The sequence below is a fragment of the Opisthorchis viverrini genome (assembly GCF_000715545.1).
Source record: "Opisthorchis viverrini unplaced genomic scaffold opera_v5_156, whole genome shotgun sequence".
In the NCBI taxonomy this organism is placed as follows: Eukaryota; Metazoa; Platyhelminthes; class Trematoda; order Opisthorchiida; family Opisthorchiidae; genus Opisthorchis; species Opisthorchis viverrini.
In genome coordinates, this window is record NW_008751814.1 from 519,884 (window position 1) to 540,545 (window position 20,662).

General features: G+C 42.3%; 1 protein-coding gene across 1 annotated transcript; it reads right to left on the bottom strand.

Annotated features, from left to right (window-relative positions):
- Positions 1 to 8,294: 8,294 nt before the first annotated feature.
- Positions 8,295 to 9,874, bottom strand: T265_07090 (hypothetical protein; the record flags this gene model as incomplete). Its single annotated transcript, XM_009172528.1, has 3 exons — positions 8,295 to 8,751; positions 9,085 to 9,530; positions 9,698 to 9,874. 3 exons carry the CDS (start codon positions 9,872 to 9,874, stop codon positions 8,295 to 8,297), a joined length of 1,080 nt encoding a protein of 359 aa, XP_009170792.1.
- Positions 9,875 to 20,662: the final 10,788 nt, after the last annotated feature.

Sequence of the window (20,662 nt, forward strand, 5' to 3'; positions counted from 1 at the left end):
GATGCAGGGGATAACATAACACCATATATATATATATATATATATATATATATATATATCACTTGAGTTCTAGCTGATGGCAATGGATCTTCAGTAACCGTCGGGTGAAACATGTTTGCATACATTCTTTAATTAGAATTGGTGCTTTTGTATTAATCGGAGTTTTGGAAAAGCTCATGGCTTGTCTACGCTTGTGATAAAGGAATGTCTGTTGCCTAAAGCCGAAAGAAGAACATGTTTGAAATGTACATTTTTTTAACTGTGCTGAATATAGGACCTACAGCTGCCCACGTAGTCCCACCCAGCAAGCATTTTCTACGCTGTCATACATTTACTCAGATGGCTTACTACTTGCAGATTGCTGACTCACACTAGATGTTCCAACTACATAAAATGTCTCTGAATTCTGCATTCAGCTTGTGGTTTCATTGTGATACCCTATCGTATGCCGCATTAGATGAAATTCTTTCATCAATCCGTCTGAAACTTGATCGTAGCGTCCAACTTCAAAAGCTACAACTTAAGAATCTAACATTTATTAATACTCATTGATAACCAGGTTACTAAGAGCTGTTAGCGGTAATACTTACAACCATAATAAACAAGATATATCGTTATGTGGCAGTTGGGTTCCCTCTGTACAAGCCATGGCGAATGACCTGTCACGGCGGTCTCTGCTACACGACTAACTGGTCTTATGTGACCAGTTCTAAGCGTCCGTTAAGAAGCAGCCTATCTCCTGAGAAAGTAAAGGGAAGAGAAGAGCTTAACATCGAAACGGCTTTCGGTAATTTTCAAAGCTGATTTGTCTTCGGAGGATGCTGAGTTAAACCGTGAGTGACAAGAATGCTTATGTGACCGGTCCACGGAACTAAGATAGTTTTCAAGACGCATCTCTTAGGAGCCATTGATTTTGGTTCGTCTTTGTATGTCATTTGGCACAAACCCAAGCAGTTCAATAAGGATACCATCGTCGATATGTAGCTACAACAGTCCAGACGAATATACTCATTCGCATACTAATTTGGTCTTCGCGGGAGATACCCTCGATCCCAGCTGAGTCTGTATTTGAATTCAAGTGAAACATAAGGTAACGGAAACTCAGGGACTCTGCCTAACTGATAAGCCCAAATACGAAGGGCGAAACCGGTCGTAGGCTGTCAAGGAGTTTTAGCAACCCTATGAGTAACTTTTTACCTTTATGAAATATTTCAACCCGTAACACCTCCATATGGGTTAATTTCTCACAGTTTTGTACTTGATTTCTTGGGGCGTTTTTTATTTAGAAATCTGTCGATTTACTAAGAATGTCTCGGTTATTAGGTCACAAGTTTTGTTTCGTAGAATTGTACGTTTGGTGGTTCCCTCCAGTGTCACGCACTGAATGTCCGCAGAAGTGCATCGAACGAGAACAATTAAAAACTAAATTCCAGGTTGGGTAGTATCATGATACCTGAGTTTGCTCTGGAAGAGCAGTGTGCTCATTTCACCGTGCAATGCAACTGCGCATACTGATAGCTGAAACAGAAGCCTCAATGATCACCGCCGGGCAGCTGAATATGAACATGCTGAACGGCGGACAAATTTCATTTGGAGTTATAAATGGCGACGAGCTGTCGATTGGGCTCGATAGCGTGGTTGTCGAGAAGGAAGTCGCGTGACAAGTCCTTGTGTGCAGTTTTCACATGGGATATCAAGGTGCACTCTCCAATCATGATCGCACGGACAAAACTAACGTACCGAATGCATTTCTAGACCTGGAGTTGGGAAGAATTTTAACAGTTAGCATACCGTTTTTGATGTCACCACTTGTGTCCATCGCTCCAACATACCAAAACAAAGCTTCTCGCAGCGAAAGCCTGCTTGCTACTGAAAACTACGAGGCCAAAGAGGCTTTCGTTGTATACGAAGGTTGTAGACGCATAAGTTGTATAGAGTGGTTTTTGCTACTGACACCTGCACCAAATGTCGCGAACTGACTGGATGGCATAGGACTGTAGATTACTTGGCAGCACATATCCATCCATTTTTTTCTTGCGGTGTCATATTCAGCATTTGGTGGACGTTTTAACTCACAGCACATACTCTGTGAATAAAACGAATGTGTTGAGACGACCTTTCAGCGTACACAAGAAACCACATTAGGTGCGCATTCAGAATAACATGTGGTAAGTTTCCAATCACCTTGCTGGTTCACAAAAAGCAGTATTGGTTTGGGAAGTGTCAGAAGAGTGAAAACATTCCTGTGACCGTTGCATAAATGGTGTCGGTCCGGTCGAACACTACAATCTCAGGACACAGTCAGGAAGGGATGATTCATTTTCTTGGGGCTGAATCAGTTCGGCTCCTGGTGTTTTCCTATTTGCGTTGGGACATGTGATATGTGACCTATTTCCAAATGACAGCTGAAAAGGCGGGCCTGCGAACGGGTATCGATTGCGTTTAGCATCCATAACCGGGAATTTTTTTGTTGGATTCCCACACTGTTTCACCATTTGGGAATATTCACATACCAGACAATCCTCTTGCAAGTGCTTGTAACAGCTCAAATGATAGTGTGCTGTTTAGTCTACTCGGTGGAATGATTTTAACTCTACGAAAATATGGAAGTCGATGTGACCGTTATGACTTCATTGATTTCGCCCTTCACATCATCTCTTGATTGATCTTCTGCCTTTTTTCACTCGTTGATTTCAAACGAATGACGTATCAGACACCACATTCGATTTTAACCTTGGTTTCTATTCATTCACACAACCTGAGCAATGATGAGAAGCCACCATTAAGTATGAAGAATCTGATGGTTAACCTGAGATGGGCTTGGAATTTGAACAGAATTTATAAGCATGTGACAGGAGCTCAAAGCGCTCAACCAAAACGGTCTTTCCCTCTAACTAAACACATTAAGTGTGCTCAGAAAAATCGAACGCATGATCTCTCACGTGATCTCACAGACCGGTTTTCTCAGCTGGACAGTAAGGCGTGAAATTTGTTTTTAGCCAGCTGTTGATCGCGCTGCTGATCAAACATTCACGGCTAAACGTCAGTCACTGGGAGGTCCTTGGTTCGAAAACTGGTAGATTTTAGCGAGATGCTTACCACTGATTATCCGCTTCTCGAGTTTTCATTATTAATTTACTTTACTCGCAGTATGAAGTCCAGTTTGAGATATAAAATATCCTAATTGCCTTCAGTCTGTTAGTCTGTAGTCTAAACTTTGCGAAACACCCCCGTCTAAGAACATTTGAATAAATCAGAAGCTCCCTAAATAGTTTATTATGTTGATATCAACTCATCTGTTTTGTGCTTACTGATCAGCAGAAGTATGGTCCTAATCCGGGAAGAGGCATGAAATTGATGACCCAAAAATCATACATTTTATCCCCTTTTTTCCTCCAGATGGGTTTCAGTAAGGGCGAACGGTCTTGTATGGTTCTATGGTCTGTAGTCAGCATCTCGACTGCTCCTGTTTAAGCTCGGGTAACCTCAGTCTTTTTGCTTCGTGCGGATGGTTCGGTAGCTTTGCACAGAAGGGATGCTACAAATGAATAGTTATTGTTATTGTTTCTATTATTTTATTATTTTTTGAATGCAGAATTGTGGAAAGCCTTCCCAGAATTTGTGATTCAAAGTGGTCCAGCATTCACTTCAAGCCGAATATGCCTGATGGCGTTCCGGATCTGCAGATATTCCTGCCACAAACAAAGCTTTGTTGTAAATGACGACCGCTGACATCAGACCTAACTGCTGCAGCGGTACAAAGTGTCTGTAGAAGCTATACAAAGGTCGTTTCTGGTTAAACCTGTTTCGTACGATTTACATCCGGAGACATGCTTTGTGAACTAATTTGCTGAAAAGAATACGCGAGGTGAAGAATTCACACTGGGAAATCCACGATCAAGTAAATTAGCGCAGGACGGCATCATGTTCAAAAATTATAGTGGACTGATATCTCGGGAGGAGCCCTTTTCCTGCTGAATCCACATAAGTTCCAGGGTTAAGCTAGCAAAGTACCCATTTTCAATCATCATCATTTCCATTCACCATCCTTGATTTCTATAGCGCCTAATATGAAGTTTTTCAAACAACCTTGCATGATGGGGATAAAATTACGCTTCGTTCTAATCTAGAGGAATCTATCAGGTTTACTATCTTTGTTCAAGAGGTATGGAAATAATCGCCTGTTAGACCTGGCAAATAGTAATAATAATTGTTCAGCTGTAACGTCCTCCCGGTATTAAGGTGCCATGCCACCCAAAGAAAGCAAGAGGGCTGAGATACTGTCGGTTTGCCCAAGCCTAGACAGAAGTAGTCTAGATGCGGAAATTGGATCCGAACCACGGACTTTCCGGCCATTAAATCCGCACTCCAATCACAGCACACTCAAGCTAAAATGTGGTAAGTTGAGTGCGTGCAACTTGTGCTTGCAGAGTAGTGGAACAACGCGCGCCTCGCATTTCAAATATCCGGAGTTCAAACCCCTCCAACGCCATGGATATGCACTGCTGGTGAGCTCTACAAAGTGCGAAAATCGATTCCAGGGCTTCCGCGCTCTTTGGTATGGACCCCTCAGAATTATTGTGCCAGAATAGCACAAGGGCTATTCAAATGAGTGATTTGAATAAGAATTCTACAAACCCCGCAATCGCCTGTAACTAACATGAAAACTGCTTACGAAGTGGTCTGTTCACTCAAAGTTGATCGATTGAAGTTGGCCACAGAAATGCCTCTGGTGCCTTGCGTTGTAGGCCAGACGAGCAAACTGGGTTATATTTTATTAAAACTGGTTACTTTGCAGTAACGTACACTGGAGTCGCCAGGTGTGATATTACAAGATTTTTGTGCACTTCATGACCTTCGAGCCTGGGTGGATAACTCAGCTAGTGTCCCCGCGGCAGCCGAACCAAATGTAAGTCCCAAATTAACAATGTATTCCACCATGTTTCTGAGTCAAGTTATCCGTTTGTGTAAGAGCAAATCCTGCTGATAACGCTCTGTGGAACGTCACATTGGTAAGTGAGGTTTGGTTAAGCTGCGAACAGATGCATCACGACTCGTTGCGCGCACACAGAATATGTGCTGTGGAAACAAAGAACTGACTTGATAAAGGGAAATTTTTGATTTTCAGTTCTGACAGCTGTTGTATATATATTTTCCCTGTGATGCATCAAGCCATACAATACCATATACGGCAACCCGAAAACTACACAAAAAAATAATTCCTGGTTGGTTGGACAGTAGAGCCCACACATTATCCCCCTAGTACGATTGTGAACAAGGTCATTACCTTTGTAAGTATTGCTTCTTTTACATGGATCTCAACAGAACTAGTATTTGTATGGTTTGTCTGGTGCTATGAGATTATGAGTACTTGCGACCGGAATTATTAAACTGCGCGGTAATTTAAATCGCATTTCTGCCCACAGACAATTTAGTTTGCAGAAAACTGAAGTATTCGAAAAGACTTACGAGTCTTAGGCTCTGTTGAAGTTCCTTTAATAAGAGCTAAGTCAGGTATCCCCCGCACACTGTTACTCAGAGAAATAGCTTTCCACTGCATTAGTTAAGTTGGAACACTGATAATGGTGTGCTGGCCCTGAGTGCAAATCATTATATCGTGGTGTGAGCTGTCGTTCTCGGTCGGTTTCCACGTCATTTTATCGATCTTTTTCAAAAGTCTTCATATCAGTTAAACAATTGATTGAATCCCGTCAGACATACTTGCCTCACATTAACCTGTAACCTGCATTTACTCTGGTAGCATGGAAAAGATAGCCTCTCACATGGACTAATTTGTTGTCCAGATGATTAAACTGCTCACATAATTGACTAGGGAACGTCGAATTACAACAATGTTTTGATGTTCCATATTATCAGGTTGTTCTGTCTCGGGAGCCTGTTAATAAGTGGCTGCTCACCACCAACCGATTTATACTACAGTTCCAATATGTGAGTTCGTTGCGGTGGCAAGCATACCGACTTTTTCGGGTAGATGCTGAGACGATGATTCAGCCTAACAATCTGGACTTTTCGGAGTGTCATGCGCAAGCATGTACTGGAAGTAACTTTCTGTGACGATAATTTCGAGGATCAAACTGATAAGCGTGTGCTTGCTGTTCTCTCCTTGAATTGTGCGGACCACTGGGCCATCCTCTGCGTAGAGTGAGTTTAGAATGCTCAGATGACTTCACGTGAACTGAAAGTTAAGGAACACCAAATAGGTGTGTTGATGGTTCTTAAAACACTCCCTCATTCTCTGTTACGTTTGTACCGAACAAAGGGCTTCATGCTAACTGCACAGACAGTTCAAAGCACATCGTATGTCGCATCTCCCATCCTTCGTGACCGGTAGTCGGGTTGATTCGATGTGATACGTAGACAAAATGTGGGTACCTTTCTATTATGCCCTGAAATGTGGTGTTCTTTTTCGAACGGTCAAGTCACAAGCAGGATGCAAAATGCTTCAATTCAGTGAAAAATTTCATCCTTTTGTTGAATACTCTCACACTAAGGGGTGCAAAATCTTTTATCACTTTTAGTAACTTTTTTAATGTTTCAGGTTATACTCTCTTAACCGCTGATAGTACAAGAAAACGCCTTCATAAGTTTGACTATTTACGGACGATTACTGTGGACTGTTCCGGAATTTTTGCGGCAGACTTTCTACGCCCGAGTTTATCTGCATAATTCGAGGAGGATCGTAAGCTGGAGACTACGCGTGTTGAAAAGAATGTGTCTCTTGCTCGATAAAATCAGATTTTTAGCGGAAATGATTTCCGCAACCAATTTTCCGCCTTCTATTGTCTGTGTTCTTATCTTACAACTAACCTGTGACTCACTTGCCAGGCCTACGTTGCTCTGTGTGGCCCACTGAATCAGCGTTGATAGGTTCTTTTATCCGTTAAATATGCACCCACCCAAAAAGGGAATAGGTTTAAAAAAGGGGGGCCATCAAAGGTTTATAAACATGCGCAAGAGACGAGACAAAAAAAACAACTGACTTAATAAGGTTTGTTTCAATGTGGATCTCGGTAAATCTGCCGTGAAATGTGGCAGATCATGAAGCACCTCTTGGGCGAAAGATCAAAGTAATATTCTTTCAAAATTCACTTGGAGAAACTCAGCTGCGAAGTTTTAGATCTATCAGATCCAAACATTATATTCATCCTCTCTAGTGACTGTACTCACACTAATAGCACAGCTTCAGAATAAGGGTATAAGAATATGCGACAAGCGAATTCAGACAAATCATTAATACCGATCATTATCATTCTCTCTGTTCAAAGTGTCTGCTAAACTCCTCAATTATTCCTAGCGATTTTTCGTGAAGGAAGTTACTGACGAGGCTCCTGAAAACTTTACGACATCCCACAGCCGGTTTCGCCCTTCCGATTTGAGCTCTTCAGGCGGGTGAAGTCCTCGAGGTTCAGTCAACCTTACGTTTTTCTTAAACCCAAATTGTAGGAATTTCGCAAGGCACACTGATTTTTACACCAACTTGGTTTTTACGGAAAGCCCACCAACAATGTGAGTAGTTTCGCTCAAGGAAATGTACTGGGAGTTCTCAAATATCATATCAACCGAAACATGAGGCCGCATCACATTCGGAATGTCACAAACGAGAAATTCATCTGCGATTCGGTTGGGTCTCCCGTTAGGAAGAATAGCTGCCCAGTTCGCTAACTCTCCTCGTGTCAGGAAATATTCTGGTAAACATCTTACGGGTATCGAAGAAAGGAACAACCAAATCTGAACCAATCACTTGCGGATCCATTCATCTGAAGCCATTTGAAAGACATCCTCTTGTATTCAGACTCGTCTCGTTCCACAGTAGAAGCATTTGTACATCTGGTTCACTGCGTCATTTCATCGATTCACACAAAATTTAATGATGAGCGGCTTTGGCCCATCGACTACAGAGTGATATCTAATGGCCGACACAGAATTTTTACTACAGCTTCTTACCGTGTCGGGAAGTCACTGGAAGCTGACCAAGCCAACTGAAGGCTTAAATGCGATGGAAGTGAAGGAACTTCTTTTCCCCAATTCCCTTTTGTAGGTTGTTTGTTAATTGTACACTCCTCCACTGAGTTTATTGCACCGATTCCCTCAAGGAATTTCTTCAAAAAAGTGCCTTCTCACCGTCAGTCCATCAACACAATATTCTGGGTACAGTCGAATCTCAAAGAAAGTCCTCTTCGCTTCGTGGAAAGCGAGCTTCTTGATTTTCTTTCGTTCCAAATTCGTCTGACGAATTCATTCCTAATAATTTTGCCCTATCCACTAGTCACTCGCTAAAAACGCTCGGTGCAAACTGAGTACAAAATTCTAAGCGCCAGGAATTCGACCATTTCGTCGTCATGTTCGGCATGTTGTCCAGAGGATGAATTCGCCTCAGCGGCAGCTAGACGCACCTCGACAAATAGTCGACGTTGTTGATGCAAGGCCTCAAAGTCTGGCGCAATAGCTTGTCGACGCTCATAAATTGCTTCAACGTAGAACCACAGAGATGGTGGAACAAGCTCCAAGCATTGGTTATACTCTTCTTGTGTGCAATGAATACTTCCCAAACGTAGCATCAGACCCGTTCGCTTCAGTGTGTCGACTTCATCACGGATTTCAAAAGCCTGATCAAAGTTGAACAGGTATTTCAGCTTGTCAGTAGGAATGTTGCAATCAATCACTGTCTTTCTCTGTGTAGATATGACTAAGAACTGTAGAGGAATCTTTTCAGTGCGAGGACCAGATTGACTTCCTCCTTCACGCCCCAAGTTCTGAATATTGAAATCCGCCGTTCAGTCGTCCCCGGTAGAAGCTTGGGACTCAGATGCTGTCTGGCTGCGTCTATACCGATCATTGATGCGATTACGCATGACCAGATTTTTGACAGCGATCAACTGAAAGATCAGTTCCTGTATCTCAACAGTCTTGTTCCTCAGGGCAACTCGACTCTTCTCGCGCCATTCTTCCAAACGACGACATTCTTCGATTATATTGATCGGTAACCCAACCCAACGGATTTCCTACTTTTCTTTCTGCAACACGTCCAGTGCCATCAGCACGTTGAGCGTATCGTAGACTCACCGCCGAATATTTTTCTGAATATAATGCAACTGCTCAGAGGGAATCATTGGATGCTCCGCTGCATACTCATGGACTAGTTCGTCAGCCACCTCGATGTAGGAAGTGACACCCTTTTCCTTGACTTTGTTACACACACAACGTGCGTACCGTCGTAGGCCATTCGTCTTGAAACCAGTTGACATTTGCTCTTGTTCATTTCCAGAGTCATGACCGGGAGGACTAGGAGGCTGAAAGTAGGTTGAAAGCGGTCCTGACGCGGGCAGGCCTGTGGAAAGGTCGTAGTATCCACCTTGTGTTGCAACTATGCCACTTTGTGGTGCATGTATTCCGTCTCCGGAAGTCACCATGGTGTTCTCGATGTCTTCAGAGGGTTGATGCGCCCCACTGCTAACCACTCCATGAGTGATGGGAGTTGCGCCGGCCGCACTGGAGAGAATAAGCGTGCCCTGAAATAAGGGAAATATAACATTGAAAAGACAAGTATATGACTTGAGGTTCAACACCTCGAAGTTGGGTAGTTAAGCGACTGAAACACAAGTGTCACATCCAAGGGAAGCGACACGAGTGTCAGATATTGCCGGAAAGGCGATGGGACCCTTGATCATCTACTTACCGGACGCACTGTAGAAGCACTGGGAATCCCGCCAAGAATTGTACCACTAGAGGCAAGTTGCGCTGGTGTCCTGATTGTCAGTAATCGTGGAACTGAAGGTGCTCCGGAAAGCTCACCCGTGACAATTGGGCTACCAGTTGAAGATATAACTTTCATGCTACGCTGTAACATGTGCATTGGAATGACCGCAGCTCTTAGCGGCTTACCCCAACACCCTGCCCTGGTACAGTGATTATTTTTACCGTCCTAATAGCAGGGCGCTGAAGGGTGAGGCAAGTGACATCCCAGGAGTTTGACCGGGACGCTGAAGCATGATTACGCGTGGTGGGTATGGAGTTGTCTGTGTATTCTGTGGTGCCAAGTTCGCAGAGCTATCAATCACGATGGAAGTGACCGGTGCAACTGATGTAACAATGGGGGACTGGGTCACCAAACTGCTTGAAAGAACGGTCTGGTCGTTTGGACCCACCGTAATCTCTTGTTCGGCGGCTGGAATTCTATGGTTCCACATTCAGCCTCTTTTCTAGTTAACTATGCTACCCAGCATAGCGAACTTGCAGGTGGAAAACTGAGTAATATTTTGTCGGTTTGTAAATGTGTAAAGACTCATAAAGCTATGATTAACTTGACTTATCTTGATCTGATGATAAATAGTGCTGTTGTCGCATTGCTTTCTCTCCTGGACATCTTTGCGAGCGCTTTTTTGCGTCGCAACTAGTCACTGGTTCTGCATCAAAGTCTCAGCCACTTTGGAAATAAACGGATAAAAACAGTTTGGACAGTCCCATAAGATCTTGCGTGATAAACTTACTCTGTGGACAAGATTTGGGAGTTTTAACTAAAATTTCTTCCAGCGAGCCAGTCTATGCTAAAAGAGCATAGAAACATCTCAGCTATTTCATCCTGTTGGAAATCATCAGCAGTGCACACCTCACGAAATTCATGGGGAACTCGAACCAGTGACCTCCTGACTAGCAGTTCGAACACAACATCTGGACCACGAGAGGTTCATCAGCATTCTGATAAACTCACAAATCGAAAGGATCTAGTGGCACTCATCCTTCAGCTACGGGATCCACATAACATGGTCACATGTGTTGACTGGCTCCAACAGCAAGGGCTACTCAGGTGGACAACTCAACGACTTCTCTTGCTCACTGTCCGTATTGCCAAAATTCCACTGTACTGGTCCCCAAAAGATAATGTCCTTTTAAACTGGATCATGGTGCCTTCTTGTATATCTACTGCTATGAATCGGTGACTAAACCTTCAACGACCAAAGCACCTAATGGGATTTTAAATTCAACTTGATTAATTTATTGGAGTTTTGTCAGGCCCTGATCAATTAAATTTGTATCAGTTGTCAAGATCAGCAGATGTAAGTCAATCTGTCTCCGATTCGTTCAATGCTATGTGCGCATGCTAAAATGCTGAGTGTTTTGGACATGATGTGAAGTGAGCCATACTCTCTTTGTTCGTTATACGACTATGGTCGTCTACCTGTCATTACGCCCATGAATTTGCAAAGTTCAGTCCGTTCTAGTTGGTTTTATTCAAGCATCATCCAAAAACGAACTAACCCACGTGTTCTTAGCTGTCATGCTCTGCTTGTTCAGCAATCGATTCTAACCCCACTGGTTTGAGAATGTCTAGTCTCCACAAGAGAAAGGCCGTGTGAATTTCAGCGTCACTCACGCAAGCAGCGGGGGAAGACAAGTGATGGCGGTTCTTGCATTCCGAACCAATCACGTGAAGGTATTTGCGTAAGGCTATCGTATCGGACTAGCTTGGCTGAGAAATAACACGCCTTCCTAGTGATATTGGTCCTTGATTTAGGCTCCTATCGGGTTCCTGATCCTGTTTTCTAACGAGATGCTCAAAGACGAATGTCTGATATGCTAGAGCAAGCTATACATTGTCAATCACAGAACCATTTCCATGAAAACTTGACGAGTGCCTTATTACCTTAAGCCAAAACCTATATTACTCATTTTTTTAAAAAATCGGCAATGTTGCTTACAAGAACATATGTTAGTTTGGAAACAGGTGAAGGCTGAATATGACAACCAGATCTAGACATCCCTCGTTCACTTACTCAGCTACGGATTGATTTTTCGACTCTTGCCTCCCACATCATACTTGTTTATAGCCGTGGAAAGATAACATGAAAATTTCAAACTGCAGAGCGGATATTCTGAACAGTCCGTACACAGAAATATGCAATCTGTGAAGCGCAGAACTAAACAAAATTCAGCTGAGAAGAAGCGGTCTACATAGGGCCCTCATTTGGAGGTGGCTCGGTTGTTCAGCTAGTTAACATAACGTTTAATCATTGTGTTGATACGACGTACATGGCTTCCAAACTGCGCTTGAATTTATGTTCTAGCCCCATTATCAGATTCCTTTTGAGGGTCAGAATGCCGCGTTCTGCAGAAAGCTTTTGTGTACTCATTTGCAGTTTCGTGTCGCGCGTCTTACGTTGGTCTTACAAGGAATCATTTGTCAGACGGAATGCGAGAACACAATCGAGTGTCTCGGAGTGACGGCTGGAGGAAACCAGGCTCAAATGCAAGTGTGCTTCATCCGGCCTAGAGTGGTCATGTCATCGACGAAGGGCACATCATATACCGGGTATCTTGAACCGATCACGACTGCTAAGATCCAAACTACAACCGATCGCATAGGCTATTGGAATCCAATTGCATGACCCACAGTTTTCCACCATAAAAAACACCTGTGACCTACGAACATTTTCTGCCCTTCAAACAATGCAGCTCAAAACCTTGTCTGACATTGCCGCGTAACTCCCATTCAACTTCACTTCTCTTTATTTGTTCTCTTCTTCGCTCAGTAAAGAGTGTGTAGGCGTACATTTCACATAATCTTTTCACAGGTTTCTTGTTATAACGGTGGATGACACTGGTGTGAGGTGCGAGTAGTATAGTTTCTTGTACATCTATTGAAAAGTGAGATTTACTACGGAACTTGTGGAATTGCTTTGTAGCATTCGTTTAGGTTTGAGTGATAGTCAGTGAATATCTAGGAAAGTTCACGAGGATTCGTTCAAGAAGGAGACGAATATTCGGTTTTTACAAACAGGATGCAAGTGATAATCTATCTTCTCTGTCCAATAATCTGTAACTGTTCAGCTGGTATTTTCTAATAAATAACTCCGCAGCGGAGGCCTTCTTCCTTTCACTGGTAGCATATAAATTTAGAAATTGACAGCCAAAAAGACCACTCAAAGAAAAAGACTTTTTCACTGCCTTTTTTTCTGATTGCTATTTGGAAATAAAACACCATAGTTGAAAAAAATTAGAAGGTGAATTTGGATTTTCAGCGATCTGAAATCACTCCCCTGTGTTCTACTGTTTCGGCTACGCTCCTCAGATAGTTTTTTGTGGCTTACTATGCCCATCACTACTTTCGGTGGTTCCCTGTCCTCCCAGGCTTCCAGTTACTAAATGTGATGTATACATTCGATTACCTCGATACTGGCCGGTTACATCAGGACATTCATCAACAGTGCCCATCAAGTTGCCATGGCTTGGCTAGTTTCTTGTTGCCCTTGTTGTCGAGTCCCATGAGCGGTAAATACACCCGCACATTTCGTCAATACTCAAAAGACAAACCTAAATTTAGGCGGTGAACATTTGGAGTACAGGGAAGTCATGTATCCCCCAAACCAGGAAGGTTTTTTAACGTCATCAGTCCATCCCAACTGATAAACACTTTCGTGTTGCCTTGCTAGTTCACGGTACCAAGTATACATTGCAAAATTGTTTACTGCTCAGAAATGTTGGATCCACAAGCGTAGAGAAGCTATTGGCAAGGTCAGAGAGAATATTAGAGAGTCACAAGCAGGAAAGCACATATAGACATTGGTATGAGTGGTTTATATGGATTTCCGGTTTACAGGCCTTGTGAAGGTACGTCGCGAACAGCGTCCAATTTGGGCTCAAGTAGAACATACGGTTGACCGAAACTTGAGTAAGGCAGTTAACAGATGAGCCCGAGGAAGGTCAAAATCGATGGCACTCTGTCAAAGGGTTTCCAGCTACCTCGTGAGTAGCGCTTTGTCAAGATAGCTTAACTTTGGAATATAGTCAGAAATCTTCCGTATTGGTAACATGCCTGTGGCACGACAAATTAGCACATGCAAATAAACAACGTTTCAGGTTCGTTATTTTTGAGCGGTCTCTACAATTCACTGCTGTTTTCAGTAATAGATTTAGATGCAGCTGAAATACTCCTGAATTTTCGGCTAATGGTTGAAATGATCAATGCAACTTATTCGATTGGATCATGGCCAGCGGAACTTTAGGATATATTTAAAGGCAACAACGTGCAAATTAACGGAAAAAAAGCCTAGTCTCCCTGGTCATGCATTTCACACAATATATTTTCACATCCTATTGACCCCTCATTCGTTAGTATCCTCTGTTGAGGTCAGTGTTGGTTCATGTTCAACCACAGACAGAAGAATAAATACACAGGCCTTGCATCAGTTTGATCACTCCTGTAACAATTTTCTAGATGCCATTTTCTGCCGGACTAAGACTGTTGCCATCACAAAGAAACCAAATGATATTCTGATCCTGAAAATTCCCCAGTATTATTGGTAGTTGTAAATACTGCCAAATGTATAAAGTCTATGGGAGGCACGATTTTTTCTGGCATGCGAAATTCGAGGGATAGACTTTTTAACCCGCAAGTTGAAACCTTATTTTTGTAGGGTAATGAAGCGCAAGTAAAGATACCGTTTCGTACTTTTGATATCCGTTTGTATGTTCCATGGATTGTTGAAAATTCGGAAAGTACTGTTGGGAAGAATGTTTGCGTAGAGGGTCTTCTTTCGCTATAATTTTTTGGATTCACGTGAGTAACACTTATTCGCAGCCCTTTCAACCAGTTTTAAATGGCTGGTTCGGCGATGCCACTGGCAACCTCTACAATCTGAGTGGCGCGTGACTTCAAGTACAATGTTAAGGCTAAAACAAACAGTTTTCAACAAGATTTTGACGAGTATAAATCAGAAATTGGTGAGATGTTTCTGTTAGACTCTATTCAAACATTATAGGCTTGGTGGTTTAGGCGGGTTATCGGTAAAGCTGTTCTTGGAGGTGGCTGGAAACTCTTCCACAGCTCATGGACGATTTCGCCTCTCCGATTCAGACTTATCTTGTGGGCGCAGCCAGGACTTGTGTATGTCCTACTCGAACCCAAATTGCACGAAATCCTCACTCGAACACCAACAGAATCCCTCGTTTAAGATGTTTTCTTCAACTGAATATGATGCACCATTTCAATTTATGTTTCAAACGCTATGCTATTTGAAATATCCTAGTATATTTCCATCAGGGGAATATTCATATGGCCGCGGAAGCCCTTTTGACAGCCCACGACCAATTTGGTGTATAGGTGAATGCATCTCACAAATTCCGTACAATCTGCGTTAAAAAACATGAGGACGCTGAAGGCTTATGAACTGCATCTACCTGGCGAGCCCAAATTAATGGAAGACCGGTGGGCTGTGGAAGAATCTTCAGAAACGACACGGGAGGCTTCTTTCATGAGAGTATATTGCGGTGTCCCAAACATCGCACAGAATAAAACTTCAGGTTGTGCATCACATTCATTTGAAGAACATCTGGGATTTAGGTGCTTCTCTCCTGAAAAACAAATTAGTAAGCCAATGGGTTTATTTCGCGGGTAACAGGACAGGACCGCAAGGCTTTGAAGTCTAACCACACTGAAACCACTTCAAACAAAATTTTATTTTATGTTGAGGTGGGATGGGCCTCCTTTTAGACGATCAGTCATTCTTGTACGATTTTTGTGGTCAAACGTTGATACTGACTAGGCAAAAAAATTTTGGTGAATGTGACTCCAGTCGTTTTCCCGCATTCAAAGTGCTTCAGTGCCGGATGAACTATCGCTTGGTTCTCATTCAAGTTTAGAAGCTCATATACATGTTATACACATCTGTTGATGTTAGCTAATGAACTGCAAAATAGCCACAGGTAATCGAGAGAGTGGTACTGGCACATTGCGTAAAATAAGGCGCTATGTCGATTGGGACGGAGAAGGCCCAACTAATACCGTATTTGAAATATTCTGTCATGAACCATGATTGTCTAAAGCATAATAATTTTATTTTTTGGTTTCCATTCACCTCACCGTTCTGGGTTGTGGTTTTCCTTTTCTGGCATTCCGGAGCCCTGGTTGAGGCTAGGTTACCACTACGGAAAGAATATTTTGACATACGTTTACAGTTATCGTAAGATGCTTTTCTCATGGACCGACCAGTCGCTGTTATATTATCTACAATGGCCTTTCCGTAGCCAGTGGTCAGATCCAGGAAATCCCGCTTACGTGAGGCTTCCTCATATGTCGCACAATGACCATCTCTTGTTGGAATAATAATCCAGATACCGAAAGAATACAAACGAGAAATTCGGCTGAAGCTTGTTTGGGCTCGAGGATTCCGACGTAGTTTGCAAAAGAGTGTTTGTCGCCACATACCTACAATTCGGTGCTCAGTTGAGTCCCAAGAACGATAGAGAATGAGGGACTAGGTCTAACCAATGGGCCCTCAGAAAGATGAAACCGGTGGCGGGCCGTATGAAAAGTGTCATATGAACTAATTTTCAGCGTCTGCACATAAGCTGGCCTGTGATAAAGATAGTTCGAAAACATACGCTGAATCCGCACTGAACCGGATGTGAATACCTATAAGTAAGCAACCACAAACAATAACAAAAGAAGTAAAAATTAAGAAGGGAATGCTATCCACTCCACTGGATCTTAGTTTGATTATCACAATCATTTCGTGATAAAACGAAATGAACACAAACTATTTAGCTAGTGTTGTTTTTGCCTGGGTTCTGTGAAAAAAGTTTACAGCCATATAAACTTCAATCTTTCTAGCAGCTATTTCAAAGCATGACCAGTTCACTCGGACAGTCCATCTTTTCCCACAAATCTCTATATGGCCTTAAAGTATTTCTCATGCAACCTCCGCTCCCTTGGAAAGAGAGAAACGCATGTTTGACACAAGCGATACCAGAAGAACGGAGCTAATTCGGGTAACTAACAAAAAATCAATATGGGAGATTTACTTAGTCCTACTTGCAGGTTCTGTGTCAACGTTTGCTTGTTTTCGCTGCAACGTGGAGCCATTTTTTTAGCAAACATGTATTTATATCGGCAACTGTGCATTCATCTATTAGGGGAATTCCATTATTGGAACACTCGGGCTGAGCGGACTGCTAATTTTACCATGGTTTCCTATTTTTTTCCTATTTTCCTATTTTTCGCCTACCTGCTTGGAAGACTAAAATGAATCCCACTTGGAGTTATTGTTCATCATGTGGGATACAGCTTGTGGCACACGAGTGGTATTTTGCAGTCAGAAGTCTATTGTGCCCTTTTCCAGTATTTAGTAGCAACTATAGAAAACACGTTCCATGAATAAAATATATAAAAGATAGGTGTTCTATGCTACCCCCTTCAAACGCCAACGCAATATGATCTTAATATGAATCACCAGTACTATCTGTAAGGTCATTCCAAGTGTAAAACCCCATCTAAAAGTAGCGACCGATTAGATCCAGCCAAGTAACCTCGTACAGCTGATATGACGCTTTGAAATCCATGGCACAATTAAGGAGGGATCATACTCTGAATAAGTCAACAGGTATCAAATTGATCCCGTTCCTTCTTCAAATTCGCATTCTCATCTACGTTGAACAACTTCAACTGTTGTGCATTGTGTGAGTCCTTATTCTTCGCCATTTTGCAAAGTTTTGCCGTTTTAGGCCACAAAATATAAAGCGATTGACTCAACTCGCTTTAGTAGTTGTGGTGGAGTTAAGTACCGGCAGACTAGGCAAAGCAGTCAGAATTTCGCAGCTCGTGAAACGGCCGCTTTAGAGTGCTTCAGTGGATTGTTGAGTGGAAATTATCATCATATCTGTGCAATCTCAATTCCATGACAAAAGTAAGCGAGAGTATGTCGCGCGCGGATATAGATCTATGAAATAATAGGGTGTTCACCTTGACGGAGCACTAGCAGTGTAACACCAGCTTTAATATTCACCAAGTATAACTGCCTAACATAAAATGCATTACGCAGAGTTCAGTGGGGAAGCTATATAAGTTTGAATGGTGAGAACTCTTCCTTGGGCGGTTAATTCTCAAATTTTGATGGTTTTTGCGCTGTTTTTCTACTATATGTTTGAAGTGGTGTGATTCCACTGGAACTGTTTTGAAGTTTTGCCAAAATAATCGTCCTGCTTTGGGAAGCTCCCAAAGTAGACCAGTTTAGGCCAAGTCCCATCTGCAGGTTGCCCAGGCTCAGATAACCCTACAAGCCCACTTGTCGTAAAGTTGCTTTAAAATTTTGCCAAAATAATCGTCCTGCTTCGGAAAGCTCCCAAAGTAGACCAGTTTAGGCAAAGTCCCATCTGCTGGTTGCCCAGGCTCAGATAACTCTACAAGCCCACTTGTTGTAAAGTTGCTTTAGCAATTTTCGAGCTGATGCTGAGCCAGTTTGTGGGTTTACTGTGTGGATACTTCTTTGAATAGGTGTCCGATGTTTTACCCTATTTCGTAACTAGAGAGTACTCACCAACACAAGAGAATGACGTGGCGTCCTCGAGGCCGACAGAGGTCATGGTGGCGTGCATTTTTAACAAAGCTGGCGAAATTTTCTGCATCCACATGTGGCTAAGTTATCTTGCAATTCGTTTTCGACTGCCAGAGTGACGATAAAATGTTTTCTACTTCGTTAGGGAAGGTACACTGGATTCTTCATGTTTTACAGGAGATGATAACCACAAAAAATAAATATTCCAGGTGAATAACATGTTTAAAAAACTAAAAAACACGCGAAAAACTCACTGTTTATTGAGTACAATTGAGATTTATGGAGAATTGCTTGAACGTCCCTGAGCACATGCTGTTCTTGCAATACACTTAAAAACATTGGCTTATCAATATGTGAGAATTTTGCTTTCTGCCAAAGTCTTATTTCGCCTTTCAGCGAGTTTTTCAAAGCACAGCCTACTGATATAATCCAAAGTGCGGGGAAATAAAATTCCAGACCTAAATACATCATCCGATTAAACCGTTAATTTCTGTCTGTTCTCCATAAGGATGTTGTATAAACTGCAGCTTTTGCTCTTTGACAAGCCTGAGGTAGGTATTTTCCGATCGATACTTTCCAACCAATCAGACTTGGATAAGAGGAACAAAGTCCCTCCTCACTACTGGGCAATGCTTTCCGCCTGGCTAACTGCGAACGTAACCATTGTGACTCATTTCGGAAAGTTACTGGTTTCTATGTGAAGACTTCATTTACTTCAACGGAATTTTCGGGTGGATATTGACCGGTTATAAAGGAATCACATAAAAGCCATCATTTTACCAGGTAGTCGCATGGTTGATTGGATCCTAAACCTTATCATCACTACCAATAAGCTTTTTAGCAAGATTGGAGCACGAACTTTGTTCCAGTATGTGGGACGTATGTTACGTACTTTCCTTGGTATACTTTTGATTGGTACATAAAACAGCCGCTACTTCAAATCAAGTTCCATCATCCGCTAGAAAATGGTGCATTACATAAAATATGTTACCAGAATGTCTGTACATTGTACAGGCTAAACATTACAATCAAGATCTAGGGAACATAATCCAGCGGAAAATAAATAAATCAAAAACGCCGGAACATTTGTGCAAGTACAAACTAAGTTAGCATACTAAGTTAAATAAGTTCCAAAATGCAATCACAGATGCAGGCCAAACTGTCAAAGAAAAAAACGCCTATTTAGTGATAACCGATCTCTCACTCAACAACAGGGCGGTCTACCTTCCGATCTTCCGGGTATATTAACCCTTGTCATGCTTGTTCACTTGAGCTTCACACGTGCATTGTCACACATATTAGACATTACTCAACAGAGTAATGTCTGCCGGCTCAATAAGCAATTCACTCCTTTAACTACTACCGCAAATTAGTCCTTGATAGCATCGGAGTTTCTAGATGAATAAGGTAAACGATTTGGTAGATCTTCAGATGTGTATTTCATATACAAGTAGTATGAACGAAAAGTCATTTCCGAAGACACTCATGCGTCTAGTATTGGGTGGGTTGCATCGTAAAAACACGATGACAGGAAGAGAGCAAACTGATTTCGTCCACACCTTTCCACTGTATTTACCGCTGGAGAATTACAATACGTCTGGTTTTTACGGTAGCACATTTTAAGTACACCTTCCACCACACTGCTATAAGATGGGTTATCACAAACAACATCCGAGTTTTGTCGCTATCCTTCAATGGATTGTGGAGTGGCTTGCACAGTCTTTGACGTAAGATCCAGTTTCATCGCATTGGCATTCATAGAGATGACCAATAAAGTTCAGTTTACTGGCACTACAAGCCAATTGGGCACGCCCACGTACACAGTAGCAATAAACGTAGCAGAGATCTATGCTGAAAAATATCTCACATTCCTCGACCCACGTAGACAGTTTTATCTGTTTTACCTGTTAATCCATTTTTCCCCAAATCGAGTAGGGCTTCTGGTCCTAAAACCTCCGGCCACCTAAACAGTTGCTGTTGCTTAAATGCCTCGTCACTAATTATCAAAGAGGCCGCTGAGTCTCGCCAATTCACTCCATTTATTTCACCCTGGGTTATGCAAGATATTTGGGCTGATGACCAAAACCGAGCCGAAATATATAGGTTAACTGTGTTTAAATGCGCTAATAGCAGTGGCTTTCTAAGTTTATCTGCTGTACTATCTGAAGTTTCATTATAATACGGTTTACCTGAGTTTTCGCGGGTCAGTGATTAGATAATGCCAACTTGCATAGGATGAGCTAACACATGCGGTAATGCTACAACTGAGTATACGTGGGTATAAAAGGTCTGAGCATCTTAGGGTTGTACCGGAT